The 25,111-nt window shown below is 40.8% G+C and overlaps 1 protein-coding gene and 1 long non-coding RNA gene across 2 annotated transcripts in view; one reads left to right on the top strand and one right to left on the bottom strand.

The window, feature by feature from the left end:
* Positions 1–25,111, top strand: part of LOC100557375 (integrin alpha-X) — a 40,427-nt gene that overhangs the window by 10,858 nt on the left and 4,458 nt on the right. Inside the window, exons 7-27 of the mRNA XM_062984018.1 lie at positions 1,399–1,532; positions 1,659–1,809; positions 3,432–3,582; positions 4,459–4,532; positions 5,934–6,066; positions 8,004–8,152; positions 8,722–8,871; positions 11,138–11,344; positions 12,071–12,201; positions 14,299–14,456; positions 14,753–14,904; positions 15,782–15,913; positions 17,026–17,099; positions 18,004–18,145; positions 20,494–20,610; positions 21,233–21,312; positions 21,552–21,635; positions 23,055–23,133; positions 23,363–23,470; positions 24,167–24,247; positions 24,875–24,991. Of these exons, the coding sequence (XP_062840088.1) occupies positions 1,399–1,532; positions 1,659–1,809; positions 3,432–3,582; positions 4,459–4,532; positions 5,934–6,066; positions 8,004–8,152; positions 8,722–8,871; positions 11,138–11,344; positions 12,071–12,201; positions 14,299–14,456; positions 14,753–14,904; positions 15,782–15,913; positions 17,026–17,099; positions 18,004–18,145; positions 20,494–20,610; positions 21,233–21,312; positions 21,552–21,635; positions 23,055–23,133; positions 23,363–23,470; positions 24,167–24,247; positions 24,875–24,991 (2,604 nt within the window). The remainder of the gene's footprint in view (positions 1–1,398; positions 1,533–1,658; positions 1,810–3,431; positions 3,583–4,458; positions 4,533–5,933; positions 6,067–8,003; positions 8,153–8,721; positions 8,872–11,137; positions 11,345–12,070; positions 12,202–14,298; positions 14,457–14,752; positions 14,905–15,781; positions 15,914–17,025; positions 17,100–18,003; positions 18,146–20,493; positions 20,611–21,232; positions 21,313–21,551; positions 21,636–23,054; positions 23,134–23,362; positions 23,471–24,166; positions 24,248–24,874; positions 24,992–25,111) is intronic.
* Positions 11,547–17,029, bottom strand: LOC134299905 (uncharacterized). Its single transcript, XR_010007161.1, has 2 exons — positions 15,948–17,029; positions 11,547–14,794 (listed from the first exon to the last, which is right to left on the bottom strand). It is a non-coding gene; the product is annotated as an uncharacterized LOC134299905 (long non-coding RNA).

Below are 25,111 nucleotides of genomic sequence, written 5' to 3'. Positions count from 1 at the left end.
TTGAAACCATTGATCTAATTGGACCCAATGAAGCCATGATATATTTAAATCACCTAGGATTCCAGATAAATGGAGCTTTCATCTAAAATGCCCACCTTCTATAAATTGGAGAAGTGTCTTAAAGATTCTTGTTGTTATCAAAAATCCAATTGTCAAGAAATTGTTTCTTCTGTGAAATTAGAAGCACTGCAGTGTCAATTTCTTTATATATTTCTTAAAAGTGCAGACTCTACATAATATTTTGAGAATTCATGCAGAAAAGAATGGCTAAACTTTAGTGTTTCTAGGCTATATCTTTACTTGAAATGTTTGTGAAATGTGAAACTAACTGAAGATCCTCTGATTTCAATGTGGGCAGAAGTCTAATATGGATGGATTTTAACTGTGATTTTTTTAAAGTGCTGTTTGTGTTTAATTCTGTTTTAATATATGCATATACTAATGCTTTCATGTCAAGCAGCTTTGAGTCCCTTTTGGGGAGATAAAGCAGGGTATAAATACATGTAATAATAATAATAATAATAATAATAATAATAATAATAATAATAATAATAATAATTAATATTTTCCTGGTGAATTGGAGTCTGTTTTGCTGGATGGCCATCTGTCAATGATATCAACTTGCAGTATGTTCTCAAGTTGCTTGTGACATGACAAAATTGGATATTTTGTGCTTTTCTTGCATGGCAGGGGATTGGACTACATGGCCCATGTGGTCTTTTCCAACTCTATCATTCTATGATTCTATTATTCTATTGGTGGCATCTAAATGCTCCCTGCCAGTTGGAACACTTCAACTATAAGTGAGACAAGTAGATCATATATTTCTAGCATCCTGAAAACAGCAAGTCTTTACAGAAAAGTGATGCGTGTGCATAGTAATGTAGTTCAATGCTAAAGCCAGAATTTGGAAATATTTCTCTCCCTCCTCCCCAGAAACCCCCCAGCCAGCAGGGATATCAGTGCCTGCTAAGTCATGGTCCTGAATATGTGCAAATCCGCTAAGAAGCAGCAATTGGCCATAGCTCACTAGTGTATGCACCTGTTGGTTCTTAGTCAGGATTGAAAACAAAGCTCATTCTTGTAAGCCTCATTTACTTGCAGAAATCTTAAATCATTATTATCTTAAACCATAATTTCTATAATTTCCATATCAGTTACAGGAAGCTCTGTAGTAATGAATTTAGAAAGCTATTATGCCTCAGATTTAAATTTTGGAATGATCTGCAAAGTTTTGACTTTTAATATTTTTGTACAGAAGATATTTAAGAGCTGATGGTTTTAGAGGGAGGGTGTTCCCAATGAGCATACGTGCACCATGGCTGCATTGTTATTCTTCCACAATGGCCCATGCACAGCACATGCTGACTAACCCTGTTTTCTTCCTCCTTGTGTCAGTTTGCCCTCATACAGTTCTCAGACAGATACCTGGAACACTTTAATTTCAACAGCGAAGACCCAGAGCAACTTGTTCTGCATATTCATCAGGTTGGTGGATGGACTGAAACAGCTACAGCCATCAGAAGAGTTGTGTAGGTTCCCCTTAGCTATATCATCTTACTCCCCCTTCTGTCTTCTTTCCTTCTGTCTCTTGTCTTGATTCTCCTTTGTATAATCTATTGAATTATCACATTGTTGTTTTGTCCTCTCTTTACAAGGCGGGAACTGTTCACCTCACAGAAAGGATCTCGGAATGGAGCCACCAGGATTCTTATTGTGATAACAGACGGGGTGAAGACTGACAGACTTCAGTATTCACAAGTAATTCCAGAGGCTAAGCAAGCAGGGATCATCCGCTATGCTATTGGGGTGAGGATTTAACAAGGGTGAGAATTAACAGGATTTTGATTTGAGCAGCTTCACATATAAGCCCACAAACTATATTTGACAATGGCTGTTTGCTTGGTTATGTGCACACGTTTGTATGTACATGTTCATGTGCATCATTCTCTCTGTGAGTCAAAGTCTGTCGTCTTCTCTGAAACCCCCTAAAACCTATCGTCATCACCATCATCATATTTCGGTTGCTATGAGTTTTCTGGGCTGTATGGTCGTGTTCCAGAAGCATTCTCTCCTGACATTTCGCCCACATCTATGGCAGGCATCCTCAGAGGTTGTGAGGCCTGTTGAAAACTAGGCAAGTGGGGTTTATATATCTGTGGAAAGTGCAGGGTGGGAGAAGGAACTCTTGTCTGTTTGAGGCAAGTGTGAATGTTGCAATTGGCCACCTTGATTCGCATCAAATAGCCTTGCAGCTTCTAAGCTTGGCTGCTTCCTGCCTGGGGGAATCCTTTGTTGGGAGGTGTTAGCTGGCCCTGATTGTTTCATGCCTGGAATTTCCCTGCCTTCTGAATGTTGTTGTTTATTTATTGTCTTGATTTTAGATTTCTTTCTCCCACTTTGGACATTCCATAGATATATAAACACCACTTTCCTAGTTTCCAACAGACCTCACAACCTCTGAGGATGCCTGCCATAGATGTGGGTGAAACGTCAGGAGAGAATGCTTCTGGAACATGGCCATACAGCCTGGAAAACTCACAGCAACCCAGTTATTCTGGCCATGAAAGTCTTCAACAACATCATCATTTTTATTTATGTCCCTCCTTTCTCCCCATAGGGACTCAAAACCACATAGTATAATATAATTTTTAAACAAAACAAATACAAAAATTAAAAAAAGAAATTAGATATAAAGTTAAAATACAATAAATACGATTTAAAATTACATTGAAAAATTCACCATCCCCCCCAAAATCCCACTCACAGCCTCCCTAGCAGTGTGTCCCGCATCCTTCCCAAGTGCCTGATGGCAAAAAATAATAATAAAAAAATGTCTTTACCTGCTTGAGAAAGGCAAGCAGAGATGGGGCCATCCTGGTTTCTCCTGGGAGGGAGTTCCAGCCATTGAAAAGGTCTCTCCCTTGTTCCCACCAAACATAATGGAGCAGGTGGTAGAACAGAGAGAAGGTCCTCCTCAAATGATCATAAATTCCTAACAGGTTCATAAAGAGAGATATGGTTCTTCAAATAACCTGGACCTAAGCTGTTAGCCCCAGCTTCTGCCAACCTAGCAGTTCGAAAACATGCAAATGTGAGTAGATCAATAGGTACCGCTCCGGCGGGAAGGTAACGGTGTTCCATGCAGTCATGCTGGCCACATGACCTTGGAGGTGTCTCCGGACAATGCCGGCTTTTCGGCTTAGAAATGGAGATGAGCACCAACCCCCAGAGTCGGACATGACTGGACTTAACGTCAGGGGAAGCCTTTACCTTTATCTTAAGCCATATAAAGCTGGATAAATTATATGTGGGGGTGGGAAAATACACAGTGTTCACATTTTTCTATATGCTCCTGAGCTTTGCCTTTCTTATCAATGTTAAACATACCTGAATCTGTGATGCTGTTATCTCTTTTTCCCCTATGAAAGGTGGGTGATGCTTTTTCGAGCCCCGATGCCAAGCGGGAACTGGACGACATTGCCTCTGAGCCAAAGGCAGAACACATCTTCACCGTGTACAATTTCAATGCTCTCAGAGGCATCCAGGACCAGCTGAAGGATAAGATCTTTGCCATTGAAGGTACCAGAAGGGCTGTAAGCAAAGCCACCTCACAAACCTGTCCTCCTTCAGGGATGTGATGGGTTTGAGTTTGGGTTTGGGCTAGGTTAACAAGTTCCCTCAGCCTTGAAGAGAAAGTCTTGTCAGGTTGAAAACAATGATCAAGTATCATGAGACTTTTACTGCGCTGTGAAAAGTGAAAAGACGAGTTCCCCCTCCCCTCCTTGGGTGAGATCCTGCATCATCAAATGGGACTACTACAGTGATTGAGTCCTGTCATTGGAACCATGCTTGATGATGCCTTCCCGCCATGTACCTTAGCTGGGCTGCATCCCAAACAAATGGTTCCCAACAAGCTGCATATCAGGAAACAGAAAGTGATATCTTCATGATTCTCTTGGCTATGAGGCATATCCAGAACGGGGAACTGGAGGGATTTCTTGAGGTTTTACTTTCCCCAGCAGACTCTGCAACCAGGGCCTTCTGCTGACATTGTTTACCTGCAAAGCAAGTTTGTAGCATTTAAAAAACCTTTTGATTGGGTTTTTTCACCGGGCTGAATGAAGATGGAAGGTTGCCGGGTATTGTTTAGTCATTAACAATTGTAAGCATGAATCCTCAGCAGTTATGAGATGTACACCTTACGTTCCCATACCTAGTCAACAGGATGCCAGCCATTGTGCTTTGCATCCTGTTGTATTTTCCTTCAACTAGGAAGCACATAAATGATATTGTTCAATTTAAAGTAGTGATGTGGTAAAATAACTCAGCCTCAACAGAAGTTAATTAAAAGAGTAGTGAGTAATAGTAGAAATCAAGGCGGAAATGTTGTGTAGTGTTTTGGGTTTAGCTTGTTTTATGAACTGCGAAATGTTCTTCTCTGCTTCCTCCCTGCAGGCACACAGTCTCAGAGCACCAGTTCCTTCCAGATGGAGATGTCCCAGGAAGGATTCAGTGCCTTGCTGACACCAGTGAGTCACTTCCTCATTTCCTCGGAGCATGTGCAAAGTCCACATTAATGAATTCTAAAGACACCTCTAGTTGGCTCAAATGTGTCAGGGGACTGCAGTATTTGCTGCTGTAATTCTCAGGGCCTCTTAATATATCCAAACAACAGTAATGTTGTCCAGGCCTAATTGCTAGAAATAACTGGCACTAGCTGCATCATTTTAATTTCCGAGACCTATTGAAACAATATATTCCCTTCTCTTCTCCTTCATTCTTTTTTTAGTGATAATGCTATGGTTCACCAGTGAAAGAGCACATTTGCACTTTGGAAACATCAGGAGAGAATGCTTCTGGAACATGGCCATACAGCCCAGGAAACTCACAGCAACCCACTTTGGTTTTGTGTGTTTTCAAGTCATTCCTGACTTCTGTTGATTCTAAAGTACCCTTATCATAGGTTTTTCTTGTCACAATTTGACTAGAAGGGGTTGCCATTGCCTTCCTCTGAGGCTGAGAGAGTATGACCTGCCTAAAGTCACAAAGTGGGATTACATGGCCAAGTAAGAATTCAAACCTTGTTTTCCAGAGTTCGAGTCCAACACTCAAAACTACAATACATTGGCTTTCTTTTTGCAATATAACTCTATACAAGCAATCCCCACGTTACAAGATTGATTCTGTAATGCATGCTTTGGATAGCAGGCCCTTTTGAATTTTCAGCTCCAGATGTCCTCGCTTTACCAAACTACATTTCCCAGAATTCTGCAAGCGGCAGAAATGTGGGGCTTCCCGCTTAAAAGCCCTAGTGTGATAATGCCCGGGGCTGTGGTGCAGATGGGAGAGCAATGAGTCACTGACCAGGAGGTCATAAGTTCGAAGCCCGCTCGGAGCTATGTTTGTTTGTCTTTGTCCTGTGTTAAAAAGGCATTGAATGTTTGCCTAATATGTGTAATGTGATCCGCACTGAGTCCCCTTCGGGGTGAGAAGGGCGGAATATAAATGATGTAAATAAATAAATAAATAAATAAATAATGTGGGAGTCTGACCTCTCACTGGATAGAAAGGTGACTAAACTGAGGTTGTAGAACTTTGGACACACCATGGGACAATGTGATTCATCAGAAAAGACAATAATATTCGACAGAGTAGAAAATAGTGGGAAAAGAGGCAGATGACACTACAAGTGAATTGATTTGGTCAAAAAAAGCCACAGTCTTAAGAATGCAAGATCTGATCAGGGCAGTTGATAACTCAGGATCTTGGAGATATTTCCTCTATAACTCAAAGGTTACCTGATAGCAGATAACAATAGCACAAGTGGCATCCTATCCTTTGAGTTAGCATTGATTGTTATGCCTAATTGCGGTCATAGCTAGCATACAGCCAATTGCAAAAGTTTTGATTCTCTTTGTGGTTTGATGCAGGAAGGCCCTGTTGTAGGAGCTGTGGGATCCTACGACTGGACTGGGGGAGTGATTCTGTACCAGAACAGCAATAGAAACCCAAGTTTTGTTAATATTTCTAGCGCTGCTAAGAGAATGGACAATGCGTACCTTGGTGAGTGTGAAAACCCAATCTCCCCCATCTCTTGCCTTATCTTCCATGTTCTACAAACACTATTTTTACTCCAGAGACATCTGGAGCAAACCTTGCTCTATTACTGATAAGACATTTACCAAAAATTGGCCATATTTCATCATCTTGTGCTTCTTTTCCTGCCTCTTTTGGCAGACCAAACTCTTCATCTCTCAATTTGGTTGATTTGGACTAGCAGCATTTGAGGTAGACAATTAAACTAGAAGTATTTTTTTTTGTTCCACCAGCCACCCATGGCTTTTTCAGACTTTTTAGACTGACCTGGAACTTGGATTTCAAGCAGTCTTCATCTCTCAGTTGGGCATTTTTTGTGTGTCAGGAGCGACTTGAGAAACTGCATTCTTGTGGGAGGCTTCTCTCATGTCCCTGCATGGGGAGCTGGAGCTGACAGAGGGAGCTCACCTGCTCTCCCCATATTTGAACTGCTAACCTGTCAGTCAGCAGTCCTGCTGACACAAGGGTTTAACCCATTGTGCTACTAGGGGCTCCTTTAGTTGTGCTTACCTCAAAGAGTTATTGTGGGGGCAAGATGAGGGGAAAGCAGATACTGTATATACTCGAGTATAAGCCTAGTTTTTCAGCTCTTTTTTTAAGACTGAAAAAGTCCCCCTTGGCTTATACTCGGGTGAGGGTCCTGGTTGGCTTATATTTGGGTCATCTTATACTCAAGAATATATGGTACATTTATTATTTTTCTCTATTATTATTTGTATTATTACAGGGTTGTTGTATGTCTTTCGGGCTGTGTGGCCATGTTCCAGAAGTATTCTCTCCTGACGTTTCGCCCACATCTATGCCTGCCATAGATGTGGGCGAAACGTTAGGAGAGAATACTTCTGGAACATGGCCACACAGCCCGAAAGACATACAACAACCCTGTGATCCCGGCCATGAAAACCTTCGACAACATGGTATTATTACATTTATTATTTTTCTCTATTATTGTTGCTACTATTACATTTATTTTACTCTATTATTTATTATTATTTATACATTTATTATTTCACTCTCATCTTGTTATTATTACTACATTTATTATTTTACTCTATTTATTATTACATGTATTATTTTCCTGTATTATTATTTTTATTATTATTATTATTATTATTATTATTACATGTATTATTTTACTCTATTATTATTAAAAGGATACATAAGCACATTTACATTGAAGAAGATGAGAATAATGATTTGATCAGAATTGGACAGTCTTATCTTAAATTTGAGCTTTATATAAATATTCAAAAACATTCAACCTACTGATGCCTCAATTAATGCAATTTCATTGGTATCTATTTTTATTTCTGAAATTTACCACCCTCAGCTTATACTGGAAGCAATGTTTTCCCAGTTTTTTTTGGTGATAAAATTAGGTGTCTCGGCTTATATTCGGGTCGGCTTATACTTGAGTATATACAGCATACCAATCTGACAACCTTGGAAAAAGGCTAGCAATGAAATTGTTGCAAACAGGCCTGTAGCAAGGGGGCGGTTTTAGGGGTTCAACCCCCCCCCCCCCCCCCGAAATTTTTCAGGTTATAAAAAAAACCTGGTTTACTCATGAATTTTAACTGGTTAACCAAATCCCCATGCTAAGTCTATGAGAAACAAAACCTTAAGAGTCCCTCCAGGCACTATCTCAAGCAGATATTGACAGGTTTGTAGCGGGGAGGGGTGTGTGCTCGGGGTTAATCCTGCCCCCCCCCCCCCAAAATTTTCAAAACCCCTCCCGAAATTTTTTTCTGGCTACGGCCCTGGTTGCAAACCTTTACTTTGAGATCAGGGATTTATGAATGGTTTTTAGATATATTTTCTTTTCTTGTCCACCATCTTCAAGCAAAACCCAACCCAACTCAAATTGCACCACTAAATTATAATCACTTTCCGTTCCCCTTTAGGCTATTCGTCTCAGCCTGTCCAGCTCAATGGGAAAATTAGTTTTGTGGTGGGAGCTCCTCGCTATGACTATGTTGGCAAAGTGGTTCTGTTTGAGAAACACCCCAGACATGGAGAATGGCAACTGAAAGCAGAAGCTGTTGGAGAACAGGTATGGGCTGCATTGAGGGAAATGCAGATGAAGGTGAGAGACTTGATGGAAAACTTCTAAATGTGGACAGAAGGTGTGGAGTCCACAATCATTTGTGGATCAACTCACAGACATAAGAGATATTTCCTTCTCACCAGTTGAAAACATTATCCTAATATTGTCTAGTGGATTCATATTATAAGGCTGTCAAATAAAGTTTAATAACTTTATTATTAAATAAATAATATTTCCTAATCTCTTGGCCTTGGGACAAACTCTGTGGTTGTCCTGAGAGATGGCCTGCTTTGAAGAAGGAGAGCTGGGAAATGACACTGTTAAGTTTTTGGTTATTTTAGCTGCTTCCAGTAGCCCATTGACTCCAATATCACTCTGGGAATAAGGCACCATGTTGTAACACTTCTGGTTCATTCCATTTCTAATAGAAGGAATAATAATTTTTTTAAAAAGTTTGTTCCAAATTTTGATTTCTCTGCACAAACAAAATATGCAAACACAGACTTGGATCTGAATAAAAGTTAACATGAACGGAGGAAGACAAAATACAAAAGGTAATTTCTCTCATGCCATAGGTTGGTTCCTATTTTGGAGCGACTCTGTGCTCAGTGGACTTGGATCAAGATGCAAACACAGATCTGGTTCTGGTTGGAGCCCCCATGTACTATGATGGTCTCACTGGAGGAAGGGTCTACATCTGTGAATTAATGGCAAAGGGGACAAAGGTAGCTGTGTGTGTGGTGTGTGCACCCTCACTTGTATATATGTGCACATGTGTGCAGACTTTGGAGATAGTGCATTAAATATGAAAACACACAAAGGAATTCAGTAGCTAGGAAGAAGAAACTTCTAGTACAAGACTGAGTCTACAAAAGCTTCTGTTAGAAATGTCTTCTTCCTGTTAATCTCAAAAATGATGCTGAATTTCTTTATGTCTTTTAATGTTCAAACAGACTAACATAGAAATCGCTTCAGGTACTATTCACACATTTATAAGTCATTGTTGATAACTTTAATCCACAAAGTCTAAACCCTTGTGCCAGCTGGACTGCTGACTTAAAGGTTGGGTTGCTGACCTGAAGGTTGCTGGTTCAAATCTGCGAGATGGGGTGAGCTCCCGTCTGTCAGCACTAGCTTGCGGGGACATGAGAAAAGCCTTCCAGAAGGTTGGTAACACATCTGGGCGTCCCCTGGACATTTGGGCATCTCTGTAGACGGCCAATTGTCTCACATCAGAAGCGACTTGCAGTATGTTCTCAAGTCGCTTCTGACATGATAAAAAAAAACTTTAACCCACACTATTTGTTAAAATTATGGAAAGTTATTCAATAAATGTGTGACTTTTACTATTAAATGCCTATGATATAATTTTGAACAACAGTTATTTTTTATTACTTTAATCCATCCCTGGTGATTTCTAGTAATTTTAAAGGATTTCTAAAAGTAACTGTTTGCCTAATGAATTAATTTTATTGCTGTTTCTTATGTCAACATTATTTTTTCTGTAATGCTTTATCATTGATATTTTACTTCTCTTACTAATGCTTCCAAGCCCCTTCCCCTATTCTAACCTGTAAGGTTAGGTTGCTGGCCTGAAGGTTGCTGGTTCAAATCTGTGGGACAGGGTGAGCTCCCATCTGTCAGCTCTAGCTTGCAGGGACATGAGAGAAGCCTCCCAGCTAACACATCCGGGTGTCCCCTGGGCAGTGTCTCTGTAGACTGTCAATTCTCTCACACCAGAAGTGACTTGCAATATGTTCTCAAGTTACTTCTGACACAATTTAAAAGAAACAGGCTAACAGATCTATAATTTAAATGAAAGACGATATTGCTTGAGGGTTTTGTGGGAACAAAGAATTAGCGATATTTGGGCTTAAATGTATCTTTGAGATATACTTTAGCCTAGCATAGTTTTGGCTTCTTCTGGTTATTCAGAGAAGTGAGGAGTAAGACACATATGTTCAGAAGAAGGACCCTCTTTGTCATTATTCCTAAATATTTGCAAAAGCTGGGACCTTGGAACTGAAAGAATTTTCCTAGAGTGAGCATGGCACCATTATTATAGCATTTCAAATTGTGTGACTTTATGATTTAGAGTCCAAAGTACTACATTTTCGGAATAATTCCTTGGTATCATTGCATGTTGGTAATTCGATTGTGGTGTCTTCCAAATGTATGGGATCTGGTTTTCCTTAGTTGGAAAAATATTTTCCATGTGTGTTATCACACTAGAGCTGAAAGAATAGACAAAGAAGGGTGTTGTATGGTTTCTGGGCTGTGTGGCTGTGTTCTAGCAGCATTTTCTCCTGACATTTTGCCTGCAACTGTGGCTGGCATCTTCAGAAGATCTGATGGTAGTTAAGCAAGTGGAGTATAGCATGTGAGAGGGTGGATCCCACTCAACATGTAAATGGGTGGATCCCACTAATGGGTGGATCCCACTCAACACATAAAACTCTAGCTGGCTAATTGCATCCTTTACATCTGTATAACAGACAATGGTTCTTTTCTCCCACCCTGGATATTCCACAGGTTAATATACTCCACTTGCTGGACTACCATTGGATCCCCCGACGATGCCAGCCACAGATGCAGGCGAAACGTCAGGAGAAAATGCTGCTAGAACACGGCCATGCAGCCCGGAAGCCACACACTGCCCCAGCAATTCCAGCCATGAAAGCCTTCGACAATACAGTAGGCAAAGAGTTTGTATCCCATCTGAAATCATTTGGCTGCCTCCTGCAGAATTCTGGGACTTGTAGTTTAGTAAGACCATGACCTCTCTTGCGGAGCTTTGTAAAGGCTCCTCTCCTGAACTACAAGCCCTAGAATTCTGCAGGAGGCAGCCACAGAATTTTAGATGGGATGCATAATCTTTGCCTACTCTTTTAGTCTTCGTGTGATATCAGTTCAGGAGAAAACGACAGTGCCATTTTTAGTTGCCTTTTGTCCCCTTTCATTCATATGTTTTTCTCTGTCTCCACTGGTCAGGGGCAATCGCTTCGTTGTAGCACAACTTTGAAAGGGCAGGTGGGACACATTTTTAGTCGCTTTGGGGCCAGCATGGCAGAAGCAGGTGACATCACTGGTGATGGATGGACGGACGTGGCAATTGGGGCACCCCTGGAAGGTGAAAACACTGGAGCTTTGTATATCTTTGCGGGGAAGCAGACGTCACTCAACCCCGAATTCATCCAGGTGAGCTGAGCACAGTTTTTGTGCCGAGAAAGGACATTCATAGAATTATAGAGTTGGAAGATGTCACCTGGGTGGAGGTCAAGGTGCGTGCTTTGGGTGGGTTTCTTCAAGCTCCATCAATCATCTTCTCCAGCACCCTGATGAATTGGTTGTAATCGTCTGCTTCACCAATTCCTGTTCAATGTCAGACTCAAACACATAATTAGTCTGAAGTTCAAACATTTATTTCAATATCTACAAACATATTTACAAAGCATAGCAAAAGCCATCGCTCTGAGCTGGCATTCTTCTATAGCCTCTTGCCTCGGCAAGCACCAGCTCAACACACACAGAGATAAGATAAAACATTCCTCCGTCTGAAGGAAGTTCCGACCTCCAAAGCCGGAAATCAGTCTAAATAGCCTGCTGTTAACTGTCTCATTACTGAAACACACACTCTTGCAAAACAGCAGAAACACTTGATTTACATTTCATACACATACATCCATAATCCAACAGAAGACACCACATAGGTCATCTAGTTCAACTCCATGCCATGCAGGAAAAGTTCATAGCCATCCAGCCTCTGTTTAAAAGCCTCCAAGAAGGAGTCTTTATCACACTCCACCCTTGAACAGCTCTTCTTACAGCCAGATTCAGGTGGAATCTCCTTTCCTTGTTAGCCATAGTCTATATCTAATAACATCTTCAATTTTGCCTCCTCTCTCTCTCTTTTTCTTTTTGCAGCGCATTGGAGGGCTACGCTTTTCTGGAGGGCTCCTGTACTTCGGCCAAGCTGTCAGTGGAGGGACAGACCTTACAGGGGATGGGCTGAAGGACATCGCGGTGGGACGACAGGGACAGGTCCTGCTGCTCAGGTGAGGATTCCCACTTTCTCTTGGTTTCCTCTTTGTTCCCTCTGAACAAAACCTAACCATGCAATCCTTTTGTTTTTGATATCCTCATCATTTTTCTTTGGTGGGATAGCTTTATGTGTAACACACAGAAATATCATCACTCTATGTATGTCGACTGAATTAGCTAGATTTGTATGTGGGGAGTGGGATTTCATTGACTCCAAGATATCTTCAAGCTTCCATGTAATTCCAGATGTGATTCATAGCCCTGGATATCTGAACCCAACAACTTTGTGTAGTTGTTGAGGTCCAGGTTGTTACAGAATGAACAATCAAAATGTGTAGTCCACGCACTGTCTTGCCAGAGAAAGAAGATAATGTGCCACGCAGGTGAACAATAAAGAACAAGTGGTTTGTTCTTCTTAAACTCAGAACAACATATGTACAATGTGCTCAGTTGCACCAACTCACATAGTGTCCTTTTATGAGAGAATTAAAATTGTATTTCTTTTGTCCATGTGGATAAATTCCATGAAGCAAGAGCACACTTCAAATTCTGTGTCTCTCTCCTTTAGTTTTCTCTTCCAACTATCACTGCACCTGCTTAGCTCAAGCCTGAACAAAATTACAACAGTATCAGAAACTCCCAGGCTTAACAGCGCTCCAGATATGGCTCAACCAATCATCTTCACGCATTTTATTTTGCAGTTGACAAACACATTAACTGATTTCTTACACAGGTGCTCCAAATAGATTCCCCTTTTGGTCTGAGGACCACTTTCAAAGGTAAACCTGTGTCGAATGAAAAATGTTTTTACCTGATCTATCAAGCTTTAAGGGACATTTACAATGATGTCTGAGAGACCCCTGGAATTTGCAGCCTTCAGATCCTGAGCAGTTTGATCTGAGGCATGCACTTTTAAAACAGAGCTGCACCTATGTGCTCTTCCTCTGCCTCTGTGCTTTTTTAATCAACCTCAGTGGCAAATGCTTTATTTCTAGTTCTAACTATTTACAGTTACTTACAGAGAGGTGATCACAATGGAAGAGAAAGTACCAAGCACACAGCCAGTGCTTTTGTACTGTTGCAATTACAGTAGAGTCTCACTTATCCAAGCTTCACTTATCCAAGGTTCTGTATTATCCAAGGCTGTCTGCCTTTTAGTAGTCATTATTTTTGTAGTAAATGTTGCAATGTTTTGGTGCTAAATTCGTAATTACTATATAACATTACTGTGTATTGAACTGCTTTTTCTGTCAATTACTTGTAAAACATGATGTTTTGGTGCTTAATTTGTAAAATCATAATGTAATTTTATGTTTAATAGGTTTTTTCTAAATCCCTCGTTATTATCCCAGATTTTTGCTTATCCACTGTTCTGGTGGCCTGTTTATCTTGGATAAGTGAGACTCTACTGTATCTGTTTATCTCTGTTAACACTCACGGACATGGCATCTTGGCTGGTCACAGTTGCCTGGCCGGATATGGGATTCCTGGTTCGCCCCTCTAGGCACTGAGTGATTTTAACCCTTCAGTTACCCATGCTATCAGCCATATATTGTGGGAATGATTTTCCTGACCTATAATTTCACCAATTAATCCATAGTCAGGAGCCCCTGGTGGCAAAATGGGTTAAAACCTTGTGCCAGCAGGATTACTGACTTGAAGGTTGGGTTGCTGACCTGAAGATTGCTGGTTCAAATTCAGGGAGAGCATAGATTAACTCCCTTTGTCAGCTCCAGCTCCCAATGCAGGGACATGAGATAAACTTCTCACAAGGATGGTAAAACATCAAACCATCCGGGCGTCCCTTGGGCAACGTTCTTGCAGACAGCCAATTCTCTCACACCAGAAGCGACTTGCAGTTTCTCAAGTCGCTCCTGTCACACACAAAAAAACAACAGTTCAGACCTCCTCAAATACAGAGCTAGCCCTGCTCATCCAGAGACTGTCTTCATCCTTTACCATCATTCTTTTTTTCTCTGGCTTTTAAAAAACTGAACACAAGTTCAGCAATTTTTCCCAGATATCGACTTGTATGTTTTCTGGGAGGACTGACAATTTGTAACCCCTGGCCAATGGATGTGACTGCGTTGTCTTTTTCTTTTCTCTTCTAGGTCCCGCCCTGTTCTGGATATGAGGGTCTCTATTGAGTTCCAGCCCCCTTTGATTCCCATCTCCGACTTCAGGTGTCAGAGCCAAGAACCTGTGGAAAAGATGGCCAGTGTGGCAAGAGCGTGCTTCACTGTTTCCAAAGCTACAAAGGATAAACTAGGTGAGTCTGTGATCAGTACTCAGGCGTGGGCTTGTTTAGAAGAGGAAAATGATAGGACAATTGGTGGATATTGAAATGCTTATAGAGAGCCATTTAAATCAACAAACATGATAATAAAAAGGTTAAAGAGCACAAATACAAAGCGAAAGAAGATTCCTGAAGTATAGAACAGAGAATGCCAAAGGGAAAGAAATTATGTCCCGCTCACTTTTTTCCATGTGTTGTTGTAGATGACTTCCTCAAGCATTCTGTGATGCTGACCATAATCTCTTTTTTGTCTCCATTTCCCAATCCAGATGTTATTTTTAGTGACCTTCAGTACAGCCTGGCCCTGGATTCTGAGAAGACAAAGAATTTAGCCTCCTTCAGCTCTAAGTCTCCTGTTTGGAATGCAGGTTTCAAGATTGGGCTTGAACAAAAATGCAAGGATCATGTCATCAATTTGCCTGTGAGTTGTCATCATGTCCTATAGAAGTTCCCTTGTACATTTTTGAGAAGTACTAAATGTATATAAAGGCTAAATAACACCCCAAAGGAACCATATGATCTTGGAAGCTAAGCAGGGTCAGCTTGGGTTTATACTTGGACAGGAGACTGCCTGTAGGTTACATTTCAGAGAAAGGAACTGACAAAATAGTCTCTGAATATGTTGTCAAAGGCTTTCATGGCCAGAATCACTGGGTTACTGTAAGTTTCCGGGGCTGTATGGCCATGTTCCAGAAGCATTCTCTCCTGACGTTTTGCCTGCATCTATGGCTGGCTTCCTCAAAGATTGTGAGGCCTGTTGAAAATCAGGCAAGAGGGGTTTGTATATCTGTAGAAAGTGCAGGGTGGCAGAGAGAACTCTTGTCTGTTTGAGACAAAAAGGATTCCCCCAGACAGTAGGCAGCAAGTCCTCGAAGCCGCAAGGCTATTCATTGCTAATCAAGGTGGCCAATTACTACATTAACACTTGCCTCAAACAGACAAAAGTTCATTCTCCCACCCTAGACTTTCCACAGATATGTAAACCCCTCTTGCCTAGTTTTTAACAGACCTCACAATCTCTGGGGATGCCTGCCATAGATGCACGTGGAATGTCAGGAGATAATGCTTCTGGGACATGGCCATACAGCCCCGAAAACTCACAGCAACCCAGTCTCTGACTACTTCTATCTAAGAAAACTCAGACATGTACACAGTTGCCATAAGTTGACAGGTGGCTTGAAGGCTGATGAGCAAGAGATATGTTCCCTGATGACATGCAAAATCAAAAGAAACTCAGAAGCAGCAGTCTGCCACTAATATCCTTTTTAAAGTGCCTCCCTTCTTGCTTCATTTCTTAGAGCTGCATTGAAGATACCCTGACTCCCATCACCTTGCGGCTCAATTACAGCCTTACGGGGGACCCCATTGATCAAGCCCAGGGACTCCAGCCGATCCTGAGCAAAGAGTCCCAGCAGATCTACACTGCCCAAGTGAGTGCCCTCCCAGGTCACACCAGAGTAATACCAGGCCCAGTAGCAAGACAGGATTCTTCCTTGAGAGGGTTCCCTTTTCTGAACCCCTTCCCTCTTCCTTATATGCACATTCCTCTTGGCTGATGGTAACACTTCTCCTAACATAAAAAGACAAACAGACATAAAGAGGAGATGTTAATTGTGAGGACAGAGCAAAAGAGAGGGGAAGGAGGGAAAAGGTTTTGTTGGGTCCAACGTACTTCATAGGTTGTTAATTGAGAAACAGTCCGCTCATAGAGACATTTTATTATTTATTTGATTTTACTTGTACAGTGGACTTTTGGTATCAGCTGAGTTTGGGTCCAGCACTTGCGTATCCCCCACAGATACCAAAATCCGTGGATGCTCAAGTACCATTATTCACAATGACATAGTAAAATGACATTCTTTAGACAAAATGGGAGGGGGGATATTTTCAAGCCATGTATAGTTGAATCTCTGGATCCAAAATCAGTGTATTTTCTCCCAACATGGGACCCAAGGTCAAAAGCAAATAAAGCTAAAAACCTGATGATAAAAGAATTAAAACACAATTAAGCAAGTTATTATTAAAGCACCGGAGTCCCCGTTGGCGTAGTGGATTAAAGCCTCGTGACTTGAAGGTTGGGTTGCTGATCTGAAACTGCCAGGTTCGAATCCCACCCTCTATCAGCTCCAGCTCCATGCGGGGACATGAGAGAAGCCTCCCACAAGGATGGTAAAACATTAAAACATCTGGGTATCCCCTGGGCAACGTCCTTGCAGACGGCCAATTCTCTCATACCAGAAGCAACTCAAGTTGCTCCTGACACGAAAAAAAAAAATTAAAGCACCACTAGTTTTTTTTAAAAAAAATTAAATTGTTTAAAAACATAACACTGAATGTAGAAGTACAGTCCATTCTCCTAAAAAGCCCTTTCCATACAACCAACTAACCACTGGATGGGTTGGTGGGACTAATAGAAATCTCTCACCTGAGGATCTTGGGATTCTGGCATGTTCATATAATTCTCCTACCAACCCATTTGAAAACTCTGTATTTAAGGGGCGGGGAAGTTTGAATCCATTTGAATGTTATGCACATTTTGCAGCTCCCCTTTGAGAAGAACTGTGGCAGTGATGGGAAATGTGAAGATGTTCTACAGACCTCATTTACTTTCTCAGGGTAAGGTAAAGGTTTTCCCCTGACATTAAGTCTAGTCGAGTCTGACTCTCATCTCCATTTTTAAGCCAAAGAGCCGGCGTTGTCCGTAGACACCTCCTAGGTCATGTGGCCAGCATGAATGCATGGAGCGCTGTTACCTTCCTGCCAGAGTGGTATCTATTGATCTACTCACATTTGCATGTTTTCGAACTGCTAGGTTGGCAGAAGCTGGGGCTAACAGCAGAAGCTTACCCCGCTCCGCGGATTCAAACTGCCAACCTTTCAGTCAGCACGTTCAGCAGTTCAGTGGTTTCCTTTCTTGCTTCTCCATGAAATTAGGCTTTCAAAGTGTCCCAGTGATGGGTAATTTTTTTTGCTCCTTTAAAATTCATAATGCTGGTGTTTCTCCCATTTTGAATTAATCCTTTTTTCACACTGTCATGTAATTGAACTTCTCCTTGCCATTCTAGACTGTTTTTTAAAAACCCTCCATTTTATGCCCCAGCTTTTCTTTCATTTTGATCAGTTCCACTTCCGGTGAATTGAGGTTGCAGCATGAAAGTAAAGCCAAGTACATGTCTTTTGCAAGCTGACCAGCAAAACAAACCAAATTTGAGTTGTGTTTCAACATATACTGCACTGAAATAAGGTCTGCTTTGAAACCACAATACTTGTCAAACTTGAAGTTAATGCAGAATACTTTAGAGAATCTCAGGCCACAGAAATTATTTTAGTCTTTGCCATTCATTTTGTTGAGTGCAGACATTGACACAGATATTCTGCGTTTCTTGATTTTTCATGGAGGATATGTATGAAGAGTTCAGGGCTTGAAGAAGAACCCTAAAACCCTTTGAAAAGCTAGTTATTGAGACCTATAATTGGACTAACCAGCCCATGCCCTCTATTTTGTTTTATTCCCATCCAGCCTGAGCACTGTAATTGTAGGCCTGACTCTTGAGCTCAATGTAACAGCGTCTATCCAGAACCATGGAGAGGATTCCTACAGCACCACACTCACCTTCTCCTACCCAGCAGGACTGTCGTACCGCAAGGTCACTTTGCTGAAGGTTGGTGGAGCTGAGAGATTCAGCCAGGGGAATCTAAGAATCATAGAATCCTGAAATTGGAAGAGACTCTTAAGTGCCATCAAGTCCCAACCCACAATCTAAGCCATAGGTCCTCAAACTTTTTAAGCCGAGGGCTGGTCCACAATCCTTCAGACTGTTGAGGGGCCGGATTATCATTTGAAAATAAAATACAAACAAATTCCGATGCACACTGCACATGTCTTATTTGTAGTGCAAAAACAACAACAATAAGAACAATGAAAGAACAATACATTATTTAAAAATAAAAACAATTTTAACCAACATACATTTATCAGGATTTCAATGGGAAGTGTGGTCCTGCTTCTGGCCAATGAGATAGTCAAGTTAATTAGGGTCATTGTTGTTGTTGTTGTGTGCCTTCAAGTCATTTCAGACTTTGGGCAAGCCTAAGTCTAAAATTTATTTATTTATTATTTATTTATTTACTGCATTTATTTACTACATTTGTATCACACCCTTCTCACCCCAAAGGGGACTCAGAGTGGCTTACAAATTATATGTACATACAATATATTATATTATTAGCATAGCACAATATTAGCATTATATATTACTATACTGAACTATACCACTATACTGTAATATTATTAGTAATATTATATGTAATATAGAATACATAATTAATATTATTATATGGTATTAGTGTTATATTGTATTACATTATAATATTATCAATATTATATGTATATACAATATATTATATTATAAAACTGAGGGCGGGGGCCAGGTAAATGACCTCGGAGGGCCGCATCCGGCCCCCGGGCCTTAGTTTGGGGACCCCTGATCTAAGCCCTCCAACAGATGGCCATCCTGCCTCTGTTTAAAACCCTCCAAGTCAGCGTATTCAATTGATGAGAACCCCATCATGCTCCAAGTCAGCGTATTCTATTGTTGAACAGCCCTAACCATTAGAAAGTTCTTCCTAATGTTTAGGTAGAATCTTGTTTCCTGTAATTTGAATCCATTGCTCCTAATCTCTGGAACAGCTGTAAATAAGCTTGTCCACTCCTCAATGTGACATCCTTTCACATATTTAAGCATGGCTATCATGCCTCTTTTCAACCGTCTCTTCTCCAAGCTAAACATACTCAACTCTCCAAGCTGCTCCTCATACGGCTTGTTTTCCAGACCTCTGATCATTTAGATCAGGGGTCCCCAAACTAAGGCCCGGGGGCCGGATGCGGCCCTCCAAGGTCATTTACCTGGCCCCCGCCCTCAATTTTTAATATAATATTTTTATATCAGTTTTAATAATATAATATATTGTATATACATATAATATTGATAATAATGTTATGTTATACAATATAATACTAATAGTAATACCATATAATAATACTAATTATATGTTATATATTACATATTATATACAGTAGAGTCTCACTTATCCAACACTCGCTTATCCAACATTCTGGATTATCCAACGCATTTTTGTAGTCAATGTTTTCAATACGTCATGATATTTTGGTGCTAAATTTGTAAATACAGTAATTACTACATAGCATTACTGGATATTGAACTACTTTTTCTGTCAAATTTGTTGTATAACATGATGTTTTGGTGCTTAATTTGTAAAACCATAAACTAATTTGATGTTTAATAGGCTTTTCCTTAATCCCTCCTTATTATCCAACATATTCGCTTATTCAACATTCTGCTGGCCCGTTTATGTTGGATAAATGAGACTCTACTGTAATAGTATAGTGGTATAGTTCAATATAGTAATATATAATGCTAATATTGTGTTATGCTAATAATACAATATATTGTATGTACATACAGCTGCTCTGAGTTCCCTTCGGGATGAGAAGGGTGGGATATAAATGTAGTAAATAAATGCAGTAAATAAATAATTAATTTTAGACTTAGGCTCGGCCAAAGTCTGAAATGACTTGAAGGCACACAACAACAACAACAATCCTAATTAACTTGACTATCTCATTGGCCAGTAGCAGGCCCACACTTTCCACTGAAATCCTGATAAGTTGATGTTGGTTAAAATTGTTTTCATTTTTAAATATTGTATTGTTTTTTCATTGTTGTTGTTGTTGCACTACAAATAAGACATGTGCAGTATGCATAGGAATTTGTTTTGTTTTTTTCAAATGATAATTCGGCCCCTCAACAGTCTGAAGGATTGTGGACCGGCCCTCAGCTTCAAAAGTTTGGGGACCCCTGATTTAGATTGTCCTTCTTTGGACATGTTCCAGCTTGTCAATATGCAGAGATGAAGAGGGCAGGGTGTGTAAGTATCATGTTGTCTTCTGAAATGCTCCCATAACATTTGGATGCCTCCTTCTTATCAGTCCAGCCAAAATGTTGTGAGCGTGAAGTGCCACTCGGCTCCTGTCTCTGAAGAAGAACGTGCCAACAGGACGGCCACCTGCAACGTCAACCACCCAATTTTCTGGAGCGGAGCAGAGGTAGGAGCTTCCTTCTATTCCTACTGTTTGTTGCAAGGGAGCCCGACTAAGAGATATCGATGGAGGTCTAGATCTTCTAAAGCTTCTTGCTACAGAAAGGCAACGTGTTGCAAGAAAAGGTTCGAACTTAAAATGTGTGTCAATGAAAAAAGAGACATTCTGAAATATTCTGTGGCTCTTCCAATAAAATGAACAGACCGTTAGCAAACTAAACTTATGAGGCTGCTTGGAATTACTCATCTCAGTCATGTTCAAGGGAAGGTCAACTCTAAGCTTTCTTGTCGTATATTTTTGACTCATGTGGATTTGTGGGTCTTTAGTCTTTTACAAAAGAGGTATCAGTTTGACACATTTGTGGCTTTGGAGGACTTGAATTCCCCAGTGTTTTCAGAGATATTTATGCACTTTACAAAAAAAAACAAAAACCCTGATGCGATGAGTTCCTAAGCTCATTAGTCTATATCAGGCATGGGCCAACTTAGTCCCTCCAGGTATTTTGGACTCCAACTCTCACCATTCCTAACAGCCTCAGGCCCCTTCCTTTCCCCCCTCAGCCGCTTAAGGAAATACTAACCCAAGCCATGTTAATCCAAGCCATGCATCACGTGCTTTTGTGTTTCAGGCTACCTTTGTTGCCACATTTGATGTCTCACAAGGTGCTTATCTAGGAGACACTCTACGGATCATAGCTAAAGCCAACAGGTAACTTATGCACTAACGGGCCTTTTGAATTAAAATATGCTAACTTGATTCAGTTTTGTAGTGGCATGATGTTAGTGGGCAGACCATAATGAACTCTTGTTTTTGTGGGTCTGGGAAACCATTATCTTTTCATGGAAGCTGGTGTTTATGCATAACAACTTGGCTACTGCTCTTATTAGTTAAAAGGTCAATTTTTTTTTTTAAAAGGTTAATGTACTTATTCTCTCTCATTTGTCTAGTGAAAATGGAGGCAACATCACCAATCGTATGATTCACCAAGAAGACTTGCCTGTCAAATATGCAGTATACATTGTGGTCACCACGTGAGATATTTTTTTTAACCTTCCATCCAGCCAGCCAGCCATCCTTTCCTAGGCAGATTGGGTATATGTGCAAAGTTACCCAATTAGCTCATGAATCCCATAGGGTCTTCTTAGGCAAATAATGCTTAGAGGTGCTTTTCGTAGAATCATAGAAGAAACCTCATGGGCCATCCAGCCCAACCCCCTGCCAAGAAGCTGGAAAATCACATTAAAAGCACCCCGACCAATGGCCATCCAGCCTCTGCTTAAAAGTCTCCAAAGAAGGAGCCTCCACCACACTCTGGGGCAGAGAGTTCCACTGCTGAACACCTCTCACAGTGAGGAAGTTCTTCCTAATGTTCAGGTGGAATCTTCTTTCCTATAGTTTAAAGCCATTGTTCCACGTCCTAGTCTCCAGGGCAGCAGAAAACAAGCTTGCTCCCTCCTCCCTTTATACATGTCTCACATCTTTATACATGTCCATCATCATGTCTCCTCTCAACCTTCTCTTCTGCAGGCTAAACATGCCCAGCTCTTTAAGCCGCCCCTTATAGGGCTTGTTCTCCAGACCCTTGATCATTTGAGTCACCCTCCTCTGGACACATTCCAGCTTGACAACATCTCCCTTCAAATGCGATGCTCACAATTGGACACAGTGTGATTCCAGTTGTGGTCTGACCAAGGCAAAATAGAGGGTTAGCATAACTTCCCTGTATCTAGACATAGACTCCTATTTATGCAGGCAAAAATCCCGTTTGCTTTGCTTTTTTTTTTTTTTTTTTTTTTTTTTGCTGCTGCATTGCATCGTCATATGTTTAACTTGTTGTCCATGGGGACTCCAAGATCTTTTGCCAATTCCTTCATCTGAAATACAGCATGCAATTATTGGTATTCATTGATGGTAACTCATCCAACCTTGTTTAGTGTCCAAGATTAGATTATATCTGGTGCTTTTAGGGTACTTAGGCCACTTGCCCAGACAGGTTATCCATAATTAGTTTGGATGTTCCCTGCATGCTTACAATATAAATAAAAGGGGATAATCAAGAAATGGGAGGAAAGGAATAAATTTAGAAGATGTAGGCTTTTTCCCAGAGCCCAGACGAATATTTGCTTGAATGTGGAAAGAGAGGCAGAAGGGAATGATAGTGATCAGAGCATTGGATTACAACTCTGGAGAACACTCGGATAGGAAAACCCTCTGGCCAAGTCATACCCAGCCTCAGAAAACCTCATGTCATCATAAGTGGAAATGACCTAAAACACACAAAACATAATTAACAACATAGCTATTTTAGGGTGAAAGCTAAACTTGCAGAGTGTCCTCCAAAAGAGCCTCCCTTTCGTCACATTCAAAAAATAGTGTCTCTGAAATCTCTGCTTCTCTGTCTCAAAGTGCATTTCATTACTGACATTCATTATTCTTTTTCATTCTGCCAGCATTGAGGAATCAACCAAATATGTCAACTTCACGGCTGGCCAGGAAGACACAAGAAAGAGTGTGGAGCATCGCTATGAGGTGAAGGGCAGCGTGTGGCTTAGTGACTTGTGCCAGGGAGAAATCCATAGACAAAGGATGGTCAAGAATGAGACCTCCACTCTGGTTTCCTGTACAATGAAGTGAAATCCATCACTCAGAAATTATAATATTCTCAGATTCTGGATTGCTTTGCTTATTCTTATAGTTAGAAATGGCCATTGTATAATGTGTGTTCTTTCTGTTTTGAAAGAATCCATTTCTTTTTCAGGTGCGGAACCTCCGACAACGAAGCATCCCCTTCTCAGTGACATTTCAGATCCCCGTAAAATGGAAAGGCATCCAGGTCTGGGATGTGTCTCAAGTCATCCCTTCTGAGGTATAGTTATTAGCTTTTTTCTCCACCATCCTCTATATGTGGACTTGTGAGTATCCTGGTTTGTGGGCTGATTGTAGTTTGACCTGACTCTTAATGAGGCTTGTGAGAGACAGCCAGAGACAGTTTTAAAGCAAACAAACCAGTGGAATTTTATTAAGACACAACTAAATAATAAACTAACTTTTGAACTTCAGTAGAGTCTCACTTATCCAAGCTAAACGGGCCGGCAGAAGCTTGGATAAGCGAATATCTTGGATTATAAGGACTGATCAAGGAAAAGCCTATTAAACATCAAATTAGGTTATGATTTTTACAAATTAAGCACCAAAACTTCATGTTATACAACAAATTTGACAGAAAAAGTAGTTCAACACGCAGTAATGTTATGTTGTAATTACTGTATTTACGAATTTAGCACCAAAATATCTCAATATATTGGAAACATTGACTACAAAAATGGCTTGGATTATCCAGAGGCTTGGATAAGTGAGACTCTACTGTACTCAATCAATCACAGCCTCTGAAGCCATACTCAATGCTTTCCTGTCTCAATACCATCTGTTTCCTATCTCTGTTTAATCCTGACTGACCACTCAAGACAAGGCCTTCACCATAGCATTACCTACCTTCAGTCAGGCTTACCTAGCTTTTCATGCACATACTCAATTAATTCTTATTTTTTTCCTTCTTCCACAGCCTCAGATCACCAATTGTATATTGGAGAATGAAACTGCAGGCTCCCAGGATTTTCCATCCAGGGAGGATCACCCTGTTTTGGTGAGTGGGCACACCTTAGGCGTGTTCCTTCCCACAATTGTCCTCAGAGTCCAGATGTGGATTGCTTAGGTCTGAGATGGATTACTATCTAGGTAAAAGCGTGCACACTCAAAAAACACCAATAGCAACAGTAGTTGGAAGAACCATACTTGGTCCATACATGGTCATGTCTATTGCTTTCTCTGTTTGTAAGAAAGCATAAAGAGCATCAGGACTGCTTGTTCCAAGCACTATGAAAAAAGTATGGGTTTACTAGATTCAGGTATGAAAAAGTTGGGTATCATTTAAGGTGAAGTCTTGTGGCTTAAGGTGGTCAGTGGTCAGTGAAGTCTTGTGGCTTAAGGGTTGGGTTGTAACTGGAGAGCAGGGTTCTAATCCACACTCAGCCATGAAAAGCTGAGTGACTATGGACAAATCACATTCTTTTTCTGACCAAATATTGTCAGGACAGCCCAGTAATACTATTGCTTTAGGGTCACTATGGAGCATCTTTTCCACTAATCTACATATATGCCTGAATATTTACAGGGCAATCCTCCTAAACATGCATACATAAAGTCAAGCTGTTTTGTATGCTGTTGATGTTCTCTTTGGCTTGATTTCAAGGTATCTTTCCTTCTCTCTCAGGACTGCTCTGTTGCTTCCTGCAAGATAATCCGTTGTGATATTCAGATGCTGGGGTTCCAGAAAACACCCCTGGAGTTCAGGATCAAGGGGAACGTTAGTTTTCAGTGGACATCTCAGGTACGGAGGTGAAACTTGACCAGAGATAGGGAGGAAGGTTTTTTGTTTTGGCTTTCCTGTTGTACTGTTAACACAATCCCCTATTCATCCTCAGTGCCAAGAGGTTTTTGGTGCCTATCA

The sequence above is a fragment of the Anolis carolinensis genome, chromosome 6, assembly GCF_035594765.1.
Source record: "Anolis carolinensis isolate JA03-04 chromosome 6, rAnoCar3.1.pri, whole genome shotgun sequence".
NCBI lineage: Eukaryota > Metazoa > Chordata > Lepidosauria > Squamata > Dactyloidae > Anolis > Anolis carolinensis.
The sequence above is the reverse complement of the archived record's forward strand: the minus strand, read 5'-3'. Positions and strand labels throughout refer to the sequence as shown.